We start from the raw sequence: 21,452 nt of genomic DNA, 5'->3' as shown, positions 1-21,452 counted from the left end.
TCTGTCATTAGTTCCAAATTCATGGACGACTATGAAAACTTGAAACATTTCAAACAACCGAGTATCATGTTCGTAAAGCTTAGAAGATCAGTAAGGAGCATGGTATTTTAGCCAAACCTGGTTCTAAATAAGGACATAATATTCATGCAAACACCTTTAATTTAGTCACAGTGATAAAGTGCCCTGAAGTGCTGGATTCAGTGTCAGTAAGCATATAAATTTCACCATAAAAGAGAAAACAGAAGATAAAATAATGTCAAAATTTTTAAAATTATTTCTGAAAAAGGCCCACCTAACATCAACCTCAAATTTTCAAAATAAGTAGCTCTGGTATTCTTGTTTATCATATTAAAAAACTAGGAGGGTGTTTTTTGATACGTTGAAGGAAAAAAATTCAAGTCTCATATTTAATTTTCTAGTAATACGACTAGCATGGCTAAGTATGTTCCTTTACAATAGTTGATGGCTCTTATGAGAAAATAATAGTAATAATAATAATAAAAAACATGTAGAAACCCTTCCTTAAATGTAATTTATAAAGTAATTTTAAAACAATATGTGCCTATTACGCAGCCTATATAGTGCTGTTTGATTTAACAAAAGAAACGCTGAACAAGAGTGAACTATCGTTATATAATACAGAAATACAGTAGGGCGTCCAAAATCCTAATTAATTGGGACCACAGGTAGTTCGGATTTTCGAAAATGACGAGGAAAATGTCATTTAGGCTTAAATATACTGTACAGTATGCTCTTTTATCGATACAGTAGGTATATAGTACATACAGCAATTACAATACCGTGCGTAAGACTATCTACATTTAATGTTTTTGAAGAACCTGCTCCTACACTAAATTACACTGTTCTTGTAACTCACACATAAACTTAACTTTTATAGGCCTAAGGGAAAATAAAAATATGTATGACAAATAATTACATATGAATGAGCTTTAATAAAAACATTGACTTCACACAAAGAAAATTCAATTAGTGTACTGACACTAGCTTCTAGGAACCGCGTTCGGATTTTTGACGTCCTACAGTAACATTTACATGTTTGGTTGATTGTAAGCAATTTGAAACATTGAGCCTAAGATCTCTTATCACCAATTTCAGAGAAGGTCTTCTCAGTAGCTTGAATTTCTTCTTCAGAAATGCTGTAATTTCTGCCAGTACCAGTTGAAATACTGGGTACTCCAATATTAATAATGCAATTTTCGTATGGAATCCAGCATGTGTTAGGTCTTTCTGGCCAGAAAAACATTTTCTTGTGTCCATAGAGATGACGGAAATTCACATTAGTCACGATGTTCTTGTGAATTCTCAACTACTTTTCCACCACCATTTCTCTTCAGAAATACACGCAATAAATTGCTAACATGAAAAGATTAATGTCTTTCGATTCTGCTCAAGTATTTAGAGTGAATGAGATACACGACTTTGAAGAAGATACACGACTGACTTCAAGTTTCAACAGGCTGATGTGTTCATAATGATGAATTTCACTCATGTCTTGCAATGTTAGGCTTTACAATCTCTTTTGAAGTATTGGACGAAGATTTCCAACATATTCCAGCATAAAAGCGTTTGATTATAGTTGGTTATAGTTTGACATTGGTTGTAGTTTGATAAAATTCGAAGAAATCGGCAACAGTAAAAATTCGGTCATCCAGTGAACTCTGTAAACTAGCATGTCTCGCTAGACATTTCATCGTCTCAACTATGTCATCGCAAACACTTTTGCCGCGATTTATGGCAAAATAGTTCCACTCACAAGTGAGTCCAAAATCACTCATGCAGGCACAAGTCGACAAAGTTTTTTTTACAGCCTTTATATCGGGCTTCTGACCCATCTCTGAAGTAGATAACGTGTTTATTCTGAGGGAAAACATAGTTAACATACTTCTAAATAATAACTTGGAAAGCATAAAATGTAACTGTGATGTGCTTTAACATATCACTGACACAACATAATGAAACATTTGATAATTGAAGTTACAGGATCTCTTAGGATGTTGCATTTAAAAAGATTAGAATGTTGGTCCAGTGCTACTCTTGAACTTCATCTTGAATAATACAGGAATAGTTCTCAGCAAAATCAATTACAATTAAGCATGATTTGTCATCCAAAGTCTCTACTGCGTGTATTTGAAGTAGTCACTCTGGGATTTGGCTAAGAAGTAATGCTGCGCTAATTGGCCATTTTTTTCCTACAAAAGTCTCAATGTAGTCGTCTGTTTCTTTAATAATTGTCTCCATTTGAGTTCCGTCAGTTTGAACCCATTGTTTGTACTTATATCTTCTAAGTGAGTCAGTTCTTTTAATGCACGGACGAGATACTCAGTTGTTTGAAATAATTCAATTGTTTTCTTAGTCGTCTATAATTTTGGAACTAATGACAGAATTTGAGTCCCTTCAGCAATGGTACTTGAAGTTTCAAATTTTTGGCACAATTCATTTATTCAATTACCTCAGTCTTGACAATTATAAACATTTTCAACACGGAAAATTGGAAAGTCATTAGAAATTTGGGGGTTTTATACAAAAAGTGCTTAAGTCCGTCCTCAACTTACATTGTCATAATTTGTTTTTCTTGAGCATACCAAAAAACACCCTCCTAATGTTTTATATGTTAAAGAGGAACACCAGAGCTACTTATTTTGAAATTTTGAGGTTGGTGTTAGGTGGGCCTTTTTCAAAAATAATTGCCAAATTTTGACATTATTTTTTCTTCTTTTTTTCTTTGATGGCAAAATTCATTTCCTTAACCCCACTTGAGAAGTTTATTTAAATGCTACAAATTTTAAGAATATTTTAGTGAAAACCATTTTCAAATAGCTTCAATGTCTCCAGAGATCTAACGGTTTCAGTACTTTAAGTCGAAGTCGGACTTAGGTGCTTTTTGCACAAAACCCCCCAAATTTCGAATGACTCCTACAGCAGTTCCCTTTGAGGTAGAGCTGTAAAATTTGACAGATGTGCTATGTTAAGATACCACAACATTTGTACAAAATTTGAAGAAATTCTAAAACACCTTGATTTGTTGATTTCATATGGAATGACCCCTTTTCGAACGCGTGAAAAATCTAAGTTTAGAAATTTCAATATTATAAATATTTTGCATATGTATCATTTTCTGTCAAACGTATCAATGTAACAGTATTGGTGTGTTATGATTCATTTCCTCATTCAAATGTTACATAAAGGGAATTAATAATTGAATCAAAGTAGCCTCCCTCTGCGCTATGTTGAAATATCTGTTATCCCTCTACGTTTTGTTGTTATTTGTTGAAATTTACCATCCCTTACAGCAGCGAGGCCATACGCAGACCTACAGTTTAAAGTGGAATCCGAACCACTGTAATGCGTTTAATGCCTTCCCACTGGGAATCGAACCTGGACTATATGCGCTAACAACATGCACTCGCTAACCACTAGACCAGCAGGAAGGGCTGTCCTTTACATGTATCTACATAAAAATCTCGTTTATTGCTTCTGAAGGTAATGTTTTGATAAACGAAGCTGAAGATAACGTGTAGCAAAAGAGGGGAAACGGAACAGAGAGGAACCCATTTTAACTCATTATCATGCACTTCTGAAGTTTTGCTACGTCATATATTTCTTAAGCCATTCTTTCACGTTTATTTCAAGGTATAATTTCAGTTCCAGAGCAACGTTTTAGGGTATCTTATTTAGTTCTGATTATAAAAGGAAGATTTATATCACAGGACATCTATAGTTACCTCACTCGGTGTGTTTTGTCTAATTTGTGCCTGTGTAGTTACTAACCTGTTTACCGGTCAATGGATTACTTCTTTCGATTTAAACACTGCACCACTGTCTCGTTAATGATTAGTTGAGCGTTCATCTCTTGTGCGAGGGGCACTTGGGTTTTTAGTTTTTGATGGACAACGTCGCGTCCGTGGTTTTCTCGGAATTATCCCGTTTCCTCCCACATTCTCCTTCCATAATTCTTTCACAATCATTCACATTCGTCTCTTTTTGCCTAAAGCACTTAATCATGGGACCTAAAACCAAAACGAGGGTAATCTTATATTTCTTGTTAATAATTAGTGAGAAGAATTGATGCTAAAGTTGTTTTACATTGTGATGAGTGATACCCATAGTGGACTTATTTCATTAGCATAATAATTATTTTTTCAGCTAGGTCGTGAAGTTCTAGATGAAGCTGCCAAAGTTATTGATGTAGGAGTAACAACGGATGAAGTGGATCGCATAGTACATGAGGCATGTATTGATAGGGAATGCTATCCTTCGCCTTTGAATTACTATGAGTTCCCACGATCTTGTTGTACATCAGTGAATGAAGTCATATGTCATGGAATTCCAGACTTGAGACCTCTTAAAGATGGAGATATATGTAATGGTAAGTATACGATGGTAAAATTAGAAGCCATCAGCTCCCACTAAAGTAAGTCCGTGAAATGGTTTAAAAACCATAATAAATAAACCAAGCCGTGAATACCAAGTTTTATTAAAGTATAGAGATAAGACAAAAGTACACCCTCCATTCGGGACAATCCAGTGTGGAGATAAGGCTTAGCATTTATTCGGCTTCTGCACGTTTAGGAGCTTATGTAGTCAGTACCATGTCTCTGTCTTGTATGCTATCCAGGCTTCTTCAGGTAGTAATTTTACAGAGGCTTGACGAATCCCTAAGTTGCATGAAAACGAGGGTAAAACGGGAACATTTTTCCCATCGGGATCGAACACGGGTAGTCTGGTTGGTAAGCACCTTGCTGACAACGCTCAAAGCAGCTGATAAAGTATACATCTATACGATAAAGAATTTCGTTCCACGTGCGTGTTAGTGTATCATGATCGACAAGAGCCACAGCAGCTGGAATACAGTTCTACTGGATATTAGCGGCAAGAAGATCACGTAGACAATATCTTCCATAAACACTATAAAAAAATCACAGAATGCTAAATCTGGAAACCCGAGTGGCCACCGCCCCAACGCAGTATCTTGTCCTGTGCTTGTTTATGGTAGTAAGCTGAACAGCTACCTTCTTGTAATCATTACTCTCTCAGTCAGCTGTAGCATTAATCTGTTTTCCACGTGCTTAGAGCTCTCTTTCCGCTGGTCTAATGGCTAGTACGCGCTCTGTGGTGCAGGGGGGCCTTGGTTCGATTTATGGGAGAGCCTTGAAATTTGAACGCATTGCGGTGGTTCCATTCTGTCTTAAACTGTAGATCCAGTCCATATAGCCTCGGTGCTGAAAGAGACTCCAGTCCACATGCTTAAGTAACTCATTCCAGTGATGGTGGGCTCTTCAAAACAAATCCCCGTCCGTACACCTTCTCTTTCCAAATTGCTAAGAGGTGAGTCTCGCATATGCTCTGTGACTTGTGGCAATTTTCGTTAAACACTCGTAGTGAAAGAGGTACTTAAGCACTTCAAAACATAAAATGACTGCTCATCTTTACAGACGCCATATTTGCCTAGTATTGTCTTCTAGTGGAAGACTACAGCAACCGTGCTAATACTGGCCTTAAAAGAAACAAACAAGCAAGCAAACAAATAATAATAATAATAATAATAATAATAATAACTAGAAGAGAGAGCTATCTGCATAAGAATTGCCATTGTCCTGTACATAATCTATTTATTGTGGTTTTTAAAAACGTTTTACTTGCATAACACTTGCTTTTGATATATTTAATTACCACAATGAAAAATAAAATAGATAAGAACGGCGGGAAGAACCCTTTATTTAAAAAGGGAAAAGAAACTGTTTTGTGAGTCCTAATATAAAAAGTTACGAGAAGGTACTTATAAAATATTTCGTGTAGAGAATCGTACTCTGCAGCGCAAAAACATGGCCATATATAAAAGCAATGGAAAATGACCAGAGGCTTTTAAAATATAGGTGTGGAGAATATTAAGTGAGTTTAACATAAAATATTAAAATTTGGACAAGTTATGGAAGAGAAATACAGTAATGAATATAATTAAGAAGAGAAAGAGAAAATGGTCAGTACCTCGCTTCGAGGGATGTGCTAAAAGGTATAATGGAAAACAAAGATGAGTAAGACAAGATAGTAATTGATGGATAATGTTGAGAACTGTTTAACCTCAAAACGAGGAGATTAAGCAGTAATGGTTGTATGTTTATAATGACAGTGGTTTTGCATAAGTAGTTCCCAACCTTTTTTTGCCTGACAACACTTTACTGAACGCTCACGACATCACGACACAATTGTTTGTTGTTTTATTAATAAGATTATAATAGTGTAAGCCTCTAAGTTTATATAAAGTAGTGACTGTGGTGCTGACAATGAGTATTGTTGCAGTTACTGGAGACGTTCACTGGTATAATCTTTTCAAAATTGATTTTAACTAATTATGCTTTATGATTTTTACATTTTCAAATTTCATAATACATCTTAGGGGACTGCGCGTCACGCCAGTATGTCTCGAGACACCTGTTGGGAACCAGTGATCTGGAATGTTACGATGAAGGGGCTCCCATTTGAGACAAGCCGTAGGAGACCTAAGGGATAGAGTTAAGGCTCCACACATCTAGACTCGGCTATACTGGAGCTGATATAGACTCACGCAGCTTAGGTTTTCCCAGGTACTCCTTGTACGGGTACTGGTTAAATTTTTGAGCCATATTGGAACGAGATAGAACGAGGAGAAATGCCCACTATCACCGAGGATTGAACCCGATCACCCATTTAGTGGTAGTCTTACCTGTTATACTACCGCGGCTGTACTTTCTTGAGTATAGATTGAGGAAATATTACCAGTATAAAAAATAAAATGTATCAAAAACAATATCTTGTTTCAGTAAGAGTTTTTTTTTTTTTTATGACTCATAGATATTTTCAATCGCAAATTGAGACTAAGGGGAAGGGTTTTGCCACTTCTCTGTAGTAAGGAGTCAATATATCATATCCAAGATTATCAGCTCATACTATTAATTCAGTATAACGATTCTAGTGTAAACGAATTTAAAATGTTTCGTAGAGGTCACATACTGAACCATACATAAGATTTTCCATAAATGGGGGGAGGCAGAAGAATGTAGAGTACTTTACGCGGCGTGGTCGAAAGCAGTTTTTCAGTCGTCGTTCTCTCATTTTATGGAACTAGTTGTCTTTCATGCCATTTATCTGCAAGCAATGCTATCCTTTGAGTATATAGTTCTTCCAGCAGGATACTCTTTAAGTAAATAATAAAGTAAACCCTTAATAGTAGCATATTTATTTTCTTCCATACCAACTCGCATTTTTTTAAAACTAACTTTTGTAAGTCTACAAACATGAGACTTGAGTCTTTGAAGGGGTCCATGAAGTACACAAATCACTTGTTGATAAACCGTCATTTTATTATTAATAATAATACACATATAAAATGACAACCAAAATATTACTTAAAGAAATTACGTAATTTAGTAAGTGAAAAAATTGTTCGTGTTGTTGATAAGCATCATTTTTTAATTTATTTTTTAAAATTTGTGTTATAAAATAGGGTATATAAGTATGTGTGTAAGACCGTCATGGCTTTACAAGTGTCCTGATAGTGAGATTGTGGTTTTGTTTAGTCTTTTTGATATAACTGGACAACACATTAAAGATGTGAATATCTGAATAATCATTTTCCCTTAGTACTTTAAAAAAGAATTCTAGTTTTAATATTGAATTGAGTTGATTTGGAGTTTAACGTCCCTTTCAATAGCGAGGCTGTGTGAGACGGGACCTACTGATTAACGTGAACACATGAGCTCCCGCCGGTAGTTTTTATTATTTTAAGGTACAATAGTAATTCATGCCGAGGAAGGTCAATTGTATAGTTAATAATTGTAAAATATTGGAGTGAGATTAATTCAGTGTGTGTCACGTTGTTACGCAATATTATTTGTGTGCTAATAATATACAAATTTGTTTTCTAGTGGATGTGACTGTATATCATCGTGGCTTCCATGGTGACTTGAATGAAACATTTCTCATAGGTAATGTAAATAAAACAGCAAAGAAGTTAGTGCAAGTGACTTGGGAATGCCTTAGTAAAGCAATTGATATAGGTAAGCATATCTTTACATATGTCACTAATAATTTTCATATGTCACACTTGATCTTTAAGTTGCAGAATGTTGCGGTGCAGCGTGTCAACTGGAATGGCTTCAATTTCCCTTCTCAATTCTTCCTTTAGTACATCTATTGTTTGTGATTTGTTGGCGTATATTCTTTCCTTCAGGTAATATCAAAGAAAATAGTCTGCCTGTGATGGTTCTGATCGTTCTGGCCAATTGATATCGCAAAATTGTGAAATGAGGCACCCTGAGAAATGTTTGCGGAGGGTTTCCATAGGCTGCTGTGCTGTATGACAGGTAATGCCGTCCTGTCATATCCACAATTCTGACAGCCCATGATGTTCTAACGCAAGAATGAGAAACGTACTGAGCATATGTTTATAGCGTTCACTATTAACGGTAACGGCAGAACTGTCTTTGTCCTCAAAAAAGTATGGACCGATGACTCATGCATGAGTCACAGCACACTAGAGGTAACTTTGACTTGGCACTGTGCATAGGTTTTGTGCATATTGCGAGGGTTTTCTCGACCCCAAAACCTACAGTTTTGCTTAACTTAACCAGATAAGTGGAAATAGGCCTCATATGACGAGATTAAGTGTTCAAGAAATTTTCGTCCCTGTTGCACTTATATCATACAACGTTTTTCGACTAAGCTTATCTGGCGGGAGCAATTGCTGTGCTCCTGTGTCTTATACGGATATAGGTACAGGTCTCATCTCATAATCCTGTGGACGCTGTTACGGAGAACACTCACTTTCTGGGACAACCGACGAGTAGATTGTTTGGACTTTGTTGCATGACATTCGCAACACCTTGAATTGTATCATGGGAACGAGATAGTCGAGGCCGTCTAGGAGCTTTTTGTTGTCATTTCCTTTTTCTCGAAAGTTCGTCACCGCACGGATGATCACTGTCCAGGATTGTGCATCGTGTTTATTGAAATCTTGTCCAGATTTTCTTTGAGCTGCGATGATCGAGTCTTGAAAAGCAAAGTACGCCTCGGAAATGTACACAATTTCTCGTGGGGTCCACATCATCATCAAGGACTAGACACCTGCAACAAATAATGACAAAATAAACCCACTTGCATTGGTTTTCAAGAAAAGTAACATACAAGTATATAAGATTACTCATGTCCCTCCAAATTACAAATAAAATGTCATTATGGGACATCTTGTAAATGTACAGAGGTTTACCAATTTAATGGAAACACTTGGAATTAGGAGTTCGATTCCTGGCTGGAGCTCAGGTTGTTTCGATCCCACTTTAAGATATAGATCCCGTCTCACACATACTTGCTGCTAAAAGGGACGCTAAACCTCAACTGAAGAACCAACCGTAAGTTGGAAATACGTCAGATGTCTGGGTTGGCAGTGGTCAGGCGGCGGCGCAGTACTGGGCTGTGGCAAATGGTTTTTCCAGCCCTACACACACACTTTCCCTCTCCCGCCCTTATTGATAAATTCCAAACAAAAATTGTAAAAGAAATCCCAGGACAAACCACTTAAGCTAGAAGTGCATAGGATTTATGACGTAAGGTACCACTAGGAAGGATTTTTGAAAATTCGATGAGAAAGGGGGTGGCAATTATTGAAATTAAATGTCCATATCTCTGGATCTCTGAAAGGTAGATATGAAATTTGGTATATGGACTTTCCAGTTGAAATAATTAGACCTTTGTTTCTTTTTTTTTTTTTTTTTTTAAATATTTTCCTTAGAAGGGAAGAGAAAAAGGAGGAAAGAAAAAAAAAGATGGGAGTTACGATTATTAATACAGGATAACCGTAGCTTTGTAGCTCTGACCTCTTTTAAGAGCAAAGAAATTAAATTTGGTATTAGTCTTTTCCTTTAAAGTAATTAAAGACATGTTTCATCGGTTCTTGATGTTTCCCCTACAAGGGAAGAAAGAAGAATGGAAGTTGCAGTTGTTAAAATCAGATGGTCATATCTCGAAATTCCTTGCGATTAAAGACATGTTAGGAATGTGAGAATTGGTATGTAAACTCCATATTCGAAACAAGTGGGAATATGTCACGGCGTTCTCTGAAATTCCGCGTTTAACAACAGAAGAGGAGTCAATTTCTAATTTTTTTCTCAATATATAAAAATTACTTCAAAATTGTCAGTCTCAGCCAGAGTTGGCAAGGTAATTTACTCGTTACGTTTTCTGCGTGTTTTACGTCACGTAGAAAATCAGTTTTTTACGCAAACATAAAAATTATTTTTCTTTTAAAAAACTAAAATCATTTAAAAGTAGAATAAGGCCTAGAATTTCTTCAAACTTGCTAATTGCATCAACTGAATCGAAGCCTAAACTTTTAGAGTTTGTGTTAATAATAGAAACTAGGGAAGAGAACATGCGTAGCTAATATTTCTTACTGTATTACAGAGGCCGCGGTGGCTTAGTATTAGTTCGCTCACCTCTGGCGCGTATGGTCGCTGATTCGATCTCAGCTCCTGCCAGGTGAGTTTTGTTATGGAAAACACCGCATGTGTGGATTTTCTCGAAATTTTCCCCTTCCATTTTCGTCATTCCAGCATTATCACCCATCTCAATATCGCCGTCTTCCTTACTCTGGGTGCATAATCGTGGGACATTAAACTAAAAAGAAAAAAAAAAGTCATTCTCGTTGCTGACTGCGGAGAGAACAAATCATTGAAAATAAAACAGACAAAACAGCCGATAGCAAGTGTGAAGTGGAGTAGACTTTTGTGAGTGCAGAATGTCGTCAGATGCGACGATCTCGAAGGCGCGTGGATAAGAATAGGAAGTTTTTTCATTGTACAATTATCCCTCGTTTCTTCCTTGCTTCTCTAGCTTAAAACTTGTCAACTACAAAGAATTAAAAAATATATATACAATGTTTTTTGAACGTAATCATGTGCGCAAATCTAATATGTATTCGTTATTTACGGAAGCAAGGCTACTTTACGAAGTCAATATGACAATTTATAATATTGCAAAATCCAACGAGAACCCATACAAATTTGGAAGAAACTTTTAAAAGTCTTTTTCTTTGTGCCAAACCAAACAGTAACAAGTACGAAGAACATTTTATTTTAATTTGTAGCCTGGTTTTTAGATTTTTACGTTCTTTACATGTTTTACGCGTTACGTAGAAAACGATTTTTTAACGTATAATTACCTAGTCCTTGTTTCATCATCCGGGGAAAACGAGCATTGGCGGATTAAACCAAACGTCTTGGAGGGGGCTCTTTGTTGTGGAGTGGGAAATGTTCCCCGAAATCCCCCTCCAAAAAAAGAAAGGTAAAACGGATTCAGGAAAAGAGGGTAAAAGATATAATTGCTTCAGAATTTTCACCACAATGCCCCCTCCCCCAAAACGATATTCTGTGTACAGACCTGGTCGTGGCTATGCTTTACTAAATATTTCGCTAGAAAAAATGTCAGGTTAAACATTTTTTAGAACGCTCATAATGTTTCTGTATTTAAGTAAAATGAATTAAACAAAAGGACAAAAGAGCTTGGAAGTTACACTCAAAACACGCTTTTCGGTGAATACTACCCAAGACGTATCTGTCGATATAATATTGTCGCGATCTATGACAATGTCCCTATGACATTTAAAAGTGCTAGTCCCTTTAGCCGCTTTTCGCCAGAACGAGATCGCAACCACGTTTTCAGTCGGTGCAATGTGGATTAAGATCGTTCTGCACTGACCACGCTCGAATGCAGGGTTACAAGTTGAGTTGATGTTGAGTTAAACGTCTCTTTCAGCGGTGAGGCTATATGAGACCTACTGATTAACGTAGAATCCGTACCACAGGGTTACAAGTATGCGCAGCAGTTTTCGAATAGTTACGTGAAGATCTTCGTCGCTTGTGGTCAAGGCCTCCAACGCAGTCCGTGATAGAATTCCACCTTCTTCTTTAATTCTCTTCCATTTAGAAGTGCAGATTGCAAATTCAGAACTAAGGAGGGAAAACAGCATTTTTTCTTGAGTTCCGATAGTTTTGTAAAATCTTTCTGCTAGAATGCGGAAGTTGTTGCTCACGAGTTTCGTCAGTTGCGCGTGTTGGCAATAAAATGTTGAGTCCGTATACATTGAACACTTCCTGCGCAAGACGAGTTTTGAGGTCCTCTACAACCGGCTCTATAAACGGAATGTAGACAGTTCTTCAGTAGTAAGATGTCGTGTCATCTGCTCTGAAGTTTGTACGATGTGTTTGTCTTTGAGTGAGATAAGGAGTTTGAATCTGCACGTCGACACTAGCAGCCATTCTGGATATTGTTTCGGAAGTTGCCTTGAATTCTTTGCTGTTTGAACGCATCTTGTTTATTGCTGTGATAGTGTCCTGAATAGCATGTGACGCTGCGTTCATGTCTAAATTTGTCTTCTGCAAAAGTCGATTGAGAGGAGGGTTATCGTGAGAACACCCTGAAGACACGTAATAGTTACGATAAACTCGCTATCGTGCATGGCAGAAGAAAGTGCCCATGCTTTGGCTGCTGTATCTAACTCGGACCACTTGAAACACACTGTAGAGCCTCACTTATTTATTGAAATTTCACGTGAAATTGTAATACCGAGTGACATCCCGTTTCACACAATGTCTCCAACTGGCCACTAACCGTAAGCTTAAGGACAGTATTACGTTTTGAGATGCGGTAAAAAACGCAATGATCTCTTTCGTTGTTCCCAGACAGTTCCTCACGCACTGTACTGACGACGACCTGAAGATGGACAAGTTGAGGCTGTGACTACAATATGAACAGTGCAGCGCGTTTGAAGCATCCTTCTGGATCTCATGCACTGCCCGGCGACTTTGAGAAGTCGTGACGACGCAGCCATCTGTACCAATACCAACGCAGTTTTTCGGGTCGAGTGAGAAATCTCGTAGCAAAGATAGAACAATTTCTCCAGTTTTCCCTCCAATCAGTGAGAGTTCGGGCGGTTCTGCGTCTTCGGATTCCGAGCTCGAACCAATGTCCTCACCTTTCAGCTCTGTTAGTGGAGGATCAGTGAAACCGAACCAGTCTTCTCTTAGTACACCCATGTGTTCGTACCTTAGAATCAAAGACAGCTGAGATGTGTGCTAAACGACCGTAGTCTCATCAAACATAATAGAATAAAACTGATCCTCTCGCACTCGATTGACAATTTTAAAGACGTGATTTCTCATCCACAACCCTCAATGAGGGCATTTTGTGTGGTTTTATTGGCAAAAATGGTCCTTTTCGATGCTTTCTTCCAGTGATTCTTTAAGAGATCGTCACTACAAGCCATTCTAAATTTGAGCAATTATCCGCACAAGCATCGTCCTTGTGGCCTTGAAAAGCAATGCCTTGCCTTCCAAGGAATATCACATTCCGCAACATTAATTTCAGTTTGTCGCGATTTTGGATGACTTGTCTTCTTGACGAGTTGATTTGATTCTCAGCTGATTTCACTGGTTCCCAGTAGTTTCTCAGAAACGCTTTTGCGACCTCAAGAGCGTTAATGTGATATTGTGCCTTCTTGTGAGTTTCTAAAATACCGTAGAACGTAGCGAATTTCTTCAAAGGTTTAGTCCCAAGAGTTCGGAGGGACACGTTTTTTCGATAGTCCCCCAAAAAACCCGTTGCAAAAAGTGAACAATATAAAAAGATATCTCTCCTTAATGGGAAGAAACCAGCCATGGATAGTTTTCCAGATGTTCTAGCCTCAAGTAACACCGTTCTTCTTCCTGAGATTTATCTGATATTATGACTCGAGTTATCGTTAGCGTAAACACGTCATGCCGGATAGAGACTATTTTTAAATAGAATTTAAAGAATTAACCCTCCTTTGAAATAACGCAAGAATGATCCCAAACTTTCGTTCTTGTGGCGGTAAGCTACAAGCGGCAGTGTGTGTAATTTTAATATTTTAGAGGGCTCTTGGGGGGGGCGATTGTCCCCCTCGCCCCTTCCTTTAATCCGCCCCTGAAAACGAGTGAACCATTGGAATGAATTTTTGAACACAGCACTTGGGCCGAGCTGTTTTTTTGACACTTTGATCGAAATTTATATTAACGGAGAAAGGATTTATTTTATTTTATTTTATTTTTTTTTTTTTCGAAGAATAATGGCATAAAAGTATTGTCGACCTGCGAAGCACAAAATCAAAGGCTGAAACATGAGGTGCGAGGCCCGTAAACCGAGCACATAAGGGGGTCTGGGGACGAAGTTCCCAGTTAGCCGAAGGCTATAGTCATTATCTAATTTTGAAACTTATTTATGGACAATGAATTGGCTAGGGAGGATCCATGAGAAAACCAGCAAATTGTAAAACAAATATTTTTAAAAAAAATGGCAAAAAGGTATGTAGAAGTTAGAATTAAAGATTATACGGCATTACAGAATTTATGAAAACTGATACCTGTTTGTCAAAGCGTTTATTTGAAAGCGACACAAAATCAGTACAGTAAAAATTTCCACAGATAAATACGAATCAGTTGTAATTTTAACCAAAAACCTACCTTGAATTTAGATACCGACGAGTTAAACAAAACATGGGAAGTAATAAAATCTGTCATGTTTAATATTTACGCTGTGGAATCGCATTATTTTAATTTTTTATTTTGCAACATTAACATCAACAGAAGTGTTATAATAGTTACAAACAAAAAGATTCACATTCATGACTTAAGATTCCATGTTTAAAAAAGGGTTAGTATTCTCATCTTCATTTAATCTATAACCAATTCACCACTTTCTCTTTCCTGTACAATCAACTCAATTGAAGGTTGTAATTAATGTACGATGAAAAATTAGGTTTCATATTCTTTATAAATTTTGTCTTAAATTTGAAGTAGTTCTGCTATGTTAGAAAGAAAGTATATTGTGTACAGTAACTATATTTTGAATGAAATTTCAGATCCATTTTAGTATACGTGGATTTTCATTGTTTTGATTATTTGGTAACAAACCACAAACTTTACATCATATCTTCATCTGGTTCTTTTTAAAAATCTGCTTAAATTTAAATAGTCAACACGTAAAATAAATTTACGATAAGATTGTTTTGTTGTTTTGTGTTCATTCCTTATGCACTGTAAGTTTAGCCAAATTGGAACTGTTATAAAATGTCATTTCGTTTTTCAGTAAAACCCGGAGAGAAGTATAGAGAAATCGGAAATGTTATACAGAAACATGCACAAAACCATGGGTTTTCTGTAGTTAGAAGTTATTGTGGTCATGGAATCCACCGATTATTTCATACCGCGCCTAGTATTCCTCATTATGCAAGTAAGTATTTTGTAAATGTTAGAAAGAAATCTATACCTATATATATATATATATATATATATATATATATATATATATATATATATAAAATAAGGTATAGATTTCTTTCTAACATTGCACCTATAAATAGTACACTTAGTACACTTACATATGAAATAGTTGATCTGAGGAACAGGTTACTCTACTCACTTAAAACCGCTGATGATACAGCAAAATAATATTGTAAGAATATGTTAAGAGAAAAAGAGTATGATGGTATACTAGGTACACGCTGTGAGGAACTTTCAGTGTTCCATCTTTAAAATATACAAATTGTATTAATGTATGTTGAAAAGAAAGAGATAAGTAGAATGTAATTAAGCGTGTATATACAACCAGAAAGGCAGCACACAAAAATTTGGAAATAATTGGAACCAGAAAATGTATAACTCAGTATCAAACATACTACAGATCTCCCAGGATTTATAATGAACTCCCAGTCCAAATTCAGCAAGAAAGAAACATCAAAACATGCAAAAAGTTAATTTTCAGTGAATAAAAGAATTTAAAAGTACGTACAAAGGTGTATCAAAAAGTAAGTTAAATTTTCGATTTACTGAAAAACGTGCAAAGATAAATATCTGAAGTTGCATCATGTTTAACACATAATATCACACTAACATTTGACATAAGAACCATTGCGGTTCAAACATGCATTCCAACATGACACCAAATAGTCCATGTCCATTGCAAAGAAATGTTACTTCAGGTTTCCTAACCAGGTAACCGTAGTCTATTGTTCCTCTTCCAATGTATCGAAATGCCGCCCACAGAGATGTTTCTTCAGCGGTCCAAACAAATGGTAGTCGGAAGGGGCTAAATCAGGACTGTACGGAGGATGGTTAAGAATTTATCAGTTAAACTCATAATGTGTGTACTGGTCTGTTGGGCTGCATGTGGTCGTGCGTGATCATGATGTAACAATACCTCTCTTGTGGTGACCCTTTTCCTTTTTGACGTATGACTGCTGTCAGCCCGTTCATGGTTTGACAGTAGGTGTCCTCCGTAATGCTCATACCCTTTGTCAGAAATTCAACCTCTTGGTCCCAAAACACAGCCGTTGTTTTCTTGACAGATGTTGTAGTTTGAATTTCTTGGCCGGCGGTGTTTCCATGTCATCCTCTGGGTTTTGATTCAGGTGTCTATAGAGGTATTGGAGTTCTATTGCCCGTTGTGATGCGGTGAAGGGATGAAATTCCTTCTTGGACATATCGTGTGAAGTTGGTCATGAAATGCCAATTCGAAGGTGTTTTTGATCCTCACTCAGATATTTTGGCGCCCAGTGCACACATTTTTCTGAAGCCAAGTTGGTTATGGACGATACTCCTCACTGAACTATTTGAGATTTGTATGCATCTGGAATGTCATGCAGTCTCACTATTTTGTCTTCACGAATCATCGTATTGACGTCACACATATTCCTTTTGGTGATGGTGGGGGCGCGGTGGCTCAGTGGTAGAGCGTTCACCTCTGGTGCTTGGGGTCCCGGGTTCGATCCCAGCCCCCGCCAAGTGAACTTCGTGGTGGACAAACACCGTGCTCGTGGGTTTTCTCGGGGTTCTCCCGTTTCCTCCCACTTTCTTCATTCCATCATTTTCACTCATCTATCATCATCACCGTCTCCTTTAGCCTAACCGGCATAACCGTGGGACGTAAAACTTAAAGATTTCATTTTTCCTTTTGGTGATGGATATTACTGGTCTGCCATTTCTGTCATCATTTGTCACAGTCCTACCACTTGCGAATGCGTTGCTCCACATACACTTGTTTTGCGACGTAACACTCTCTCCATAGACCTCCACCAGTTCTTGATGAGTGTCAGATGTTTCTATTCCTTGATCCCCAAAAAACGAATGACGCCGCTCATCTCCTTAGAGTAATGTTAGTCGATACGCTATATTTAAATTGCTCTAGGTACCAGACGGGTTGACGTAGAAGGCTCTAATTGCCCGAAGGCTTCCTTCAGCTAGGTATATGTAACATACAAAAATTAATTAGCTACATAACGAACTATGGGTTTTAGAGACAAATTCACCTTATTTTTTGATACACCTGTTAAAAGTAGAATAAATCTTATATAATAAGGCACGAAAGACAACACGAGAATCAGACACACACAAGTACTAGCTTCTGTAGTCCATTTTCTTTTTTCTTATCTTTTCCTGTAACTTTCGTAAAGAAAATCATATTTTAAATTGCCAGGACGATATATCTTCTGGAATTCCGAAGATCATCTTATCTGGAATGGAAATAACTATTATTTGTATTATTACTGTTCCAGGAAAAGCTACATATCAGTTATATTTGCAACGGAATTAAATTATTTTGTAGGAAATTTTTGTCACTTTGTGCGTATTTCCTTACACTACTACAGTGGTTAAAAAAGTAGCTAAGATGTGGTAAAGAAGAATATGAGTGCATAATGTGTATTAATTTCATGTTAAACAACTATGGAATGTTCGTATAGTGAATATTGAATTGTTTTATGATTGTTTAATTTTAGCATTGATGTTATTAAACAGAAGATTATAATTAGCATTGAAGTTATTACACAAATTTGAAGGTATAACTTGTGAAATCAACTTACATTGGAGTTTGTACAATAAGAATAAACATTTTTGATACTGGTAGCTCATTTCGTGATGTAAAGCGCGATATGAGACTCACACTTTATCCATATGAGTGTGTTTTGGCAGCGACAACTACAGTACCGTTCAGTCAACTATAGGGCTTCTTAAATGATTTCTTCGTTTCCTTGTTACGGTTTTAAGGTAATTGTCGGGGGAAAAAAAATCACATTACAGCAATTAACAAAAGTGTTAAAGGACTCAGCCAGGACTATATTTAACCTTGTAACTATGTGACGTATTCACACACCATGCGGTAGCTGGAACACAGTGGATTTAATGTGTGTGATCATCACGTTTGATTGATTTCTATTTAAAAACAGAATAGTTACTTAAAAGCGGTGTTGGTTTTGTACTTTTAAAAAGTAAATGAACTAAGGGAGTCAGCGTATAATTTAAATACCCACGGTGGGATCGCTAGCAGGTGTGAAAACCAATCACTTTCGTGGTTAATGGCACCATTCCGGCACTCGCCTAACAAAACAGGAAAAACCTGCCAGATTGACTACCAGATTCAGACCTATAACTTGCTGATTGTAAAGCAAGAGCGCTAACCGTTAACGTCCGTTCTGTAATTTGGGTGTACTATTTTTCTGTACATCATGTTAGTATTGAAATTTGTTCCTCGTGAATTTGCATAGTATCATACGTTTCATGTTAAGCACAGGATTCCGATTTCATAATTCATATTATATCAAAAAATGCCAGGGTTGGCAAAAACCATGGTTTTTATTGAAACCCCCCCCCCCCCAAAAAAAAAAACAAAAAACAAAAAAAAACAGTTTTTTGGGTTTAAACTTTTTTGGGGGTTTAAATAATTTACTCTATGTATTTATATTAGATATGGACAGGAATTAGTTTGTTTCGCCTTGGTGTTATTATGCAACAACAAGGTTATGCTGGAAGGGGTCACATAAGCTTAAAGCGGAATCCAAACCGCTTCTCGACTTACATCCAAGAGAAATTGTCCATTTGGACACAAAACCGGGACTAATTGGTCACAAACGCGATTGCCGACTTACTCACGAAGGACTCCTGATAAAAATACGTTGTACTGATCTTTACATAGGCGTACTTGTTAATATAATTGTCAAGAGTCATTTCAAAAGGACAAAAAGATAAACAGTTACACAAGTAGAATTATATATAAATCGGGAAACTCCCGCCTTAGCCATTGGGTAAATCCTGTTATTACTGTAAATGTATTTGTATGTAAAATTTTAAGGTCAACATATCATAATCACTACGCTAAAACTGAGGTATTAAATTACAAATTTGGTATGTAGATATCATTCAATAAAATTAAAACAGTCAAATACAAGTTGATGTTGGAAGCTACGTAGGCAGTTGATAAATTTTGCCAATTTCTATCAATAAGAGGCAAGCTTGGCTTCTTTATAAAACAACAGGCATTCATTCAAGTAGAAATGTATAATTTGGTTTCATTTCGTATGTTTAGGCTTAACATCCTTTTGAAATACTAAGGTTATCACGAAGAAGACTTTCGCTTAAAGGGACACCTCGAATCGCTACTTGGTTTACGCTTAAAAGATGGGTTGTGGTTCGACCGAGAATTGAACACGGGACTCCTTGATTAAAAGGTGAAAAGTAAATAAACGTAGGTCTAATGCGGATGGTTTGTTATGTGGAAATGTCACCATTAAGTTCACACGATTTAAAGCTTTTTTTTTTTTTTTGGTTTAAACCAGTTGGTTGTTTTGAAAAAACCAGTTGGTTTAAACCACCTTGGTTTAAACCAGTCAACCCTGAATAATGCAATAACACAATACATTTCTTAATTTTATTTCTTATAATATCAAATTTAACTGCCATAAATGTTCATGATTATAGATTCTAGGTTTTCCAAGGTTGTCCAGAATGGCTGATCACCGGCTTCGAGTGAAAATATGTGGCTGATATTGAACAGATTGAGTAGTGTAGTGGCTAGCGTTATTTATTTTTATTGTGAATTTTGATTGTTGTTTACCAAATCTTTGGCCAGAATGGTTGATCACGCGACCTCGAGTGAAAATAATTTGGTTGACATAGAAACAAACTGAATAGTGTAGTAGTTACCGTTATTAATTTTTACTGTGATTTTTTATTTATTTACATTTGTTTTTTAACACTTAGTTTTTAACTTTATAACTTCTATAATTTGTGTTTCACATATATCATCTCTAGCTCATTGTAAACTTTAGTTGCAAAATCACATAAAAGACAAAGATAATTTATACAAATGAAAGTTGGAACACCATATTCATTTAGCCTGGGCCGGTGGTATGGTCATGTAATCTAGCTCTTGGAGGCGAGATAGCGTGATGAAGAACGGCCTGAAGTGAGTTATCACAGTATATTTGATACCGATTTTCCTTCAAATGTTTGTTCGGCTTTCTATCTGAAGGAACCACTGGATTGTTAAGCTAGATATCCCAATTTGTATCAGCATATCACAAATACCTGTTTCAGTAGTTCGTTCAAAATCCTAGTTACTTTTACAAATTCATAACTTTGAATGTGCTTTTTATTAAAGACTGAACAAAATCACATTGTATCCTAAATCTTTAAACGTGATTCAGATAATTTAGTGTCTCATATAGATTTAAATTTATTAATGAGGGACCACAAATAAAATTACATGTCTTACATTATGAGGTTGAGTTTTCCATTTTGTGATATATATCAATAGATCAATATGAATTCTACTTTTATGTTTCAGAAAATAAGGCAGTGGGAGTTATGAAGCCTGGCCATTGTTTTACTATTGAACCTATGATATCGGAAGGTGAGTGGAAGTTACATTTTAGAACATTTCAACTCCTATCTTGTTTACATAACCTTCTTTTTTACATCCTTTACTTTGAATATTCGAAAGATATTTTTTGAAACTTAACTTTGGAAGTCAAGAATTGTTATTAAAAAGTACGTCTTTTGACACACATTAACATGCGGAAGAAAACATGAATACGTTATTGTACAGTAGACGGATTGTTTAATAGTGTAAAAGGACGTATCAGCCATTGTTTACTTCATATAATGTGAAATGCAAACAAGAAATATATGTTATTGTCATATTTTAGGGTAATGGAACTCTCTGGCCGACCTGTAAATAACTTTTTCTTTTTCAGTTCCATTCTCATTGTTAGAAATATTTTACTCAAAAGATGCAGGAATATTGATAATCTTGCGCAAACCAAATGGTGTTGGCAATGTAGTTTTCACCCTGCGTCTAAAAGTTAATTGCAGAGATAGGTTCACGTTTATGGAAGCTATTTTGGAACATCCATCCTAGGGCGTAAGGCCATGTTTCCACCAGCGGTTATATTCTGTATGTCTACTCTGACTGTAGGCAATAGGCTGACACCCGAGTTTCCAGTAGAGGAGGCTTCTATTGAAAGACATTTGATCTAGTTTTAACCACCCATCCTTGCAGACTTTCCACAACCATTGTACTATGCGCAGACGACGGCGGGAAACAGCTCGCTTCAA

At 36.5% G+C, this 21,452-nt stretch overlaps 1 protein-coding gene across 1 annotated transcript in view; it reads left to right on the top strand.

Moving 5' to 3' along the window:
- The window catches only part of LOC145694611 (methionine aminopeptidase 1), a 48,392-nt gene that overhangs the window by 23,240 nt on the left and 3,700 nt on the right, over nt 1-21,452 (top strand). Inside the window, exons 5-8 of the mRNA XM_081771007.1 lie at nt 4,165-4,387; nt 7,923-8,054; nt 15,154-15,297; nt 20,683-20,748. Of these exons, the coding sequence (XP_081627133.1) occupies nt 4,165-4,387; nt 7,923-8,054; nt 15,154-15,297; nt 20,683-20,748 (565 nt within the window). The remainder of the gene's footprint in view (nt 1-4,164; nt 4,388-7,922; nt 8,055-15,153; nt 15,298-20,682; nt 20,749-21,452) is intronic.

This window comes from Thermobia domestica, chromosome 1 (assembly GCF_964235325.1).
Source record: "Thermobia domestica chromosome 1, izTheDome1.hap1.1, whole genome shotgun sequence".
Lineage (NCBI taxonomy): Eukaryota > Metazoa > Arthropoda > Insecta > Zygentoma > Lepismatidae > Thermobia > Thermobia domestica.
The sequence above is the reverse complement of the archived record's forward strand: the minus strand, read 5'-3'. Positions and strand labels throughout refer to the sequence as shown.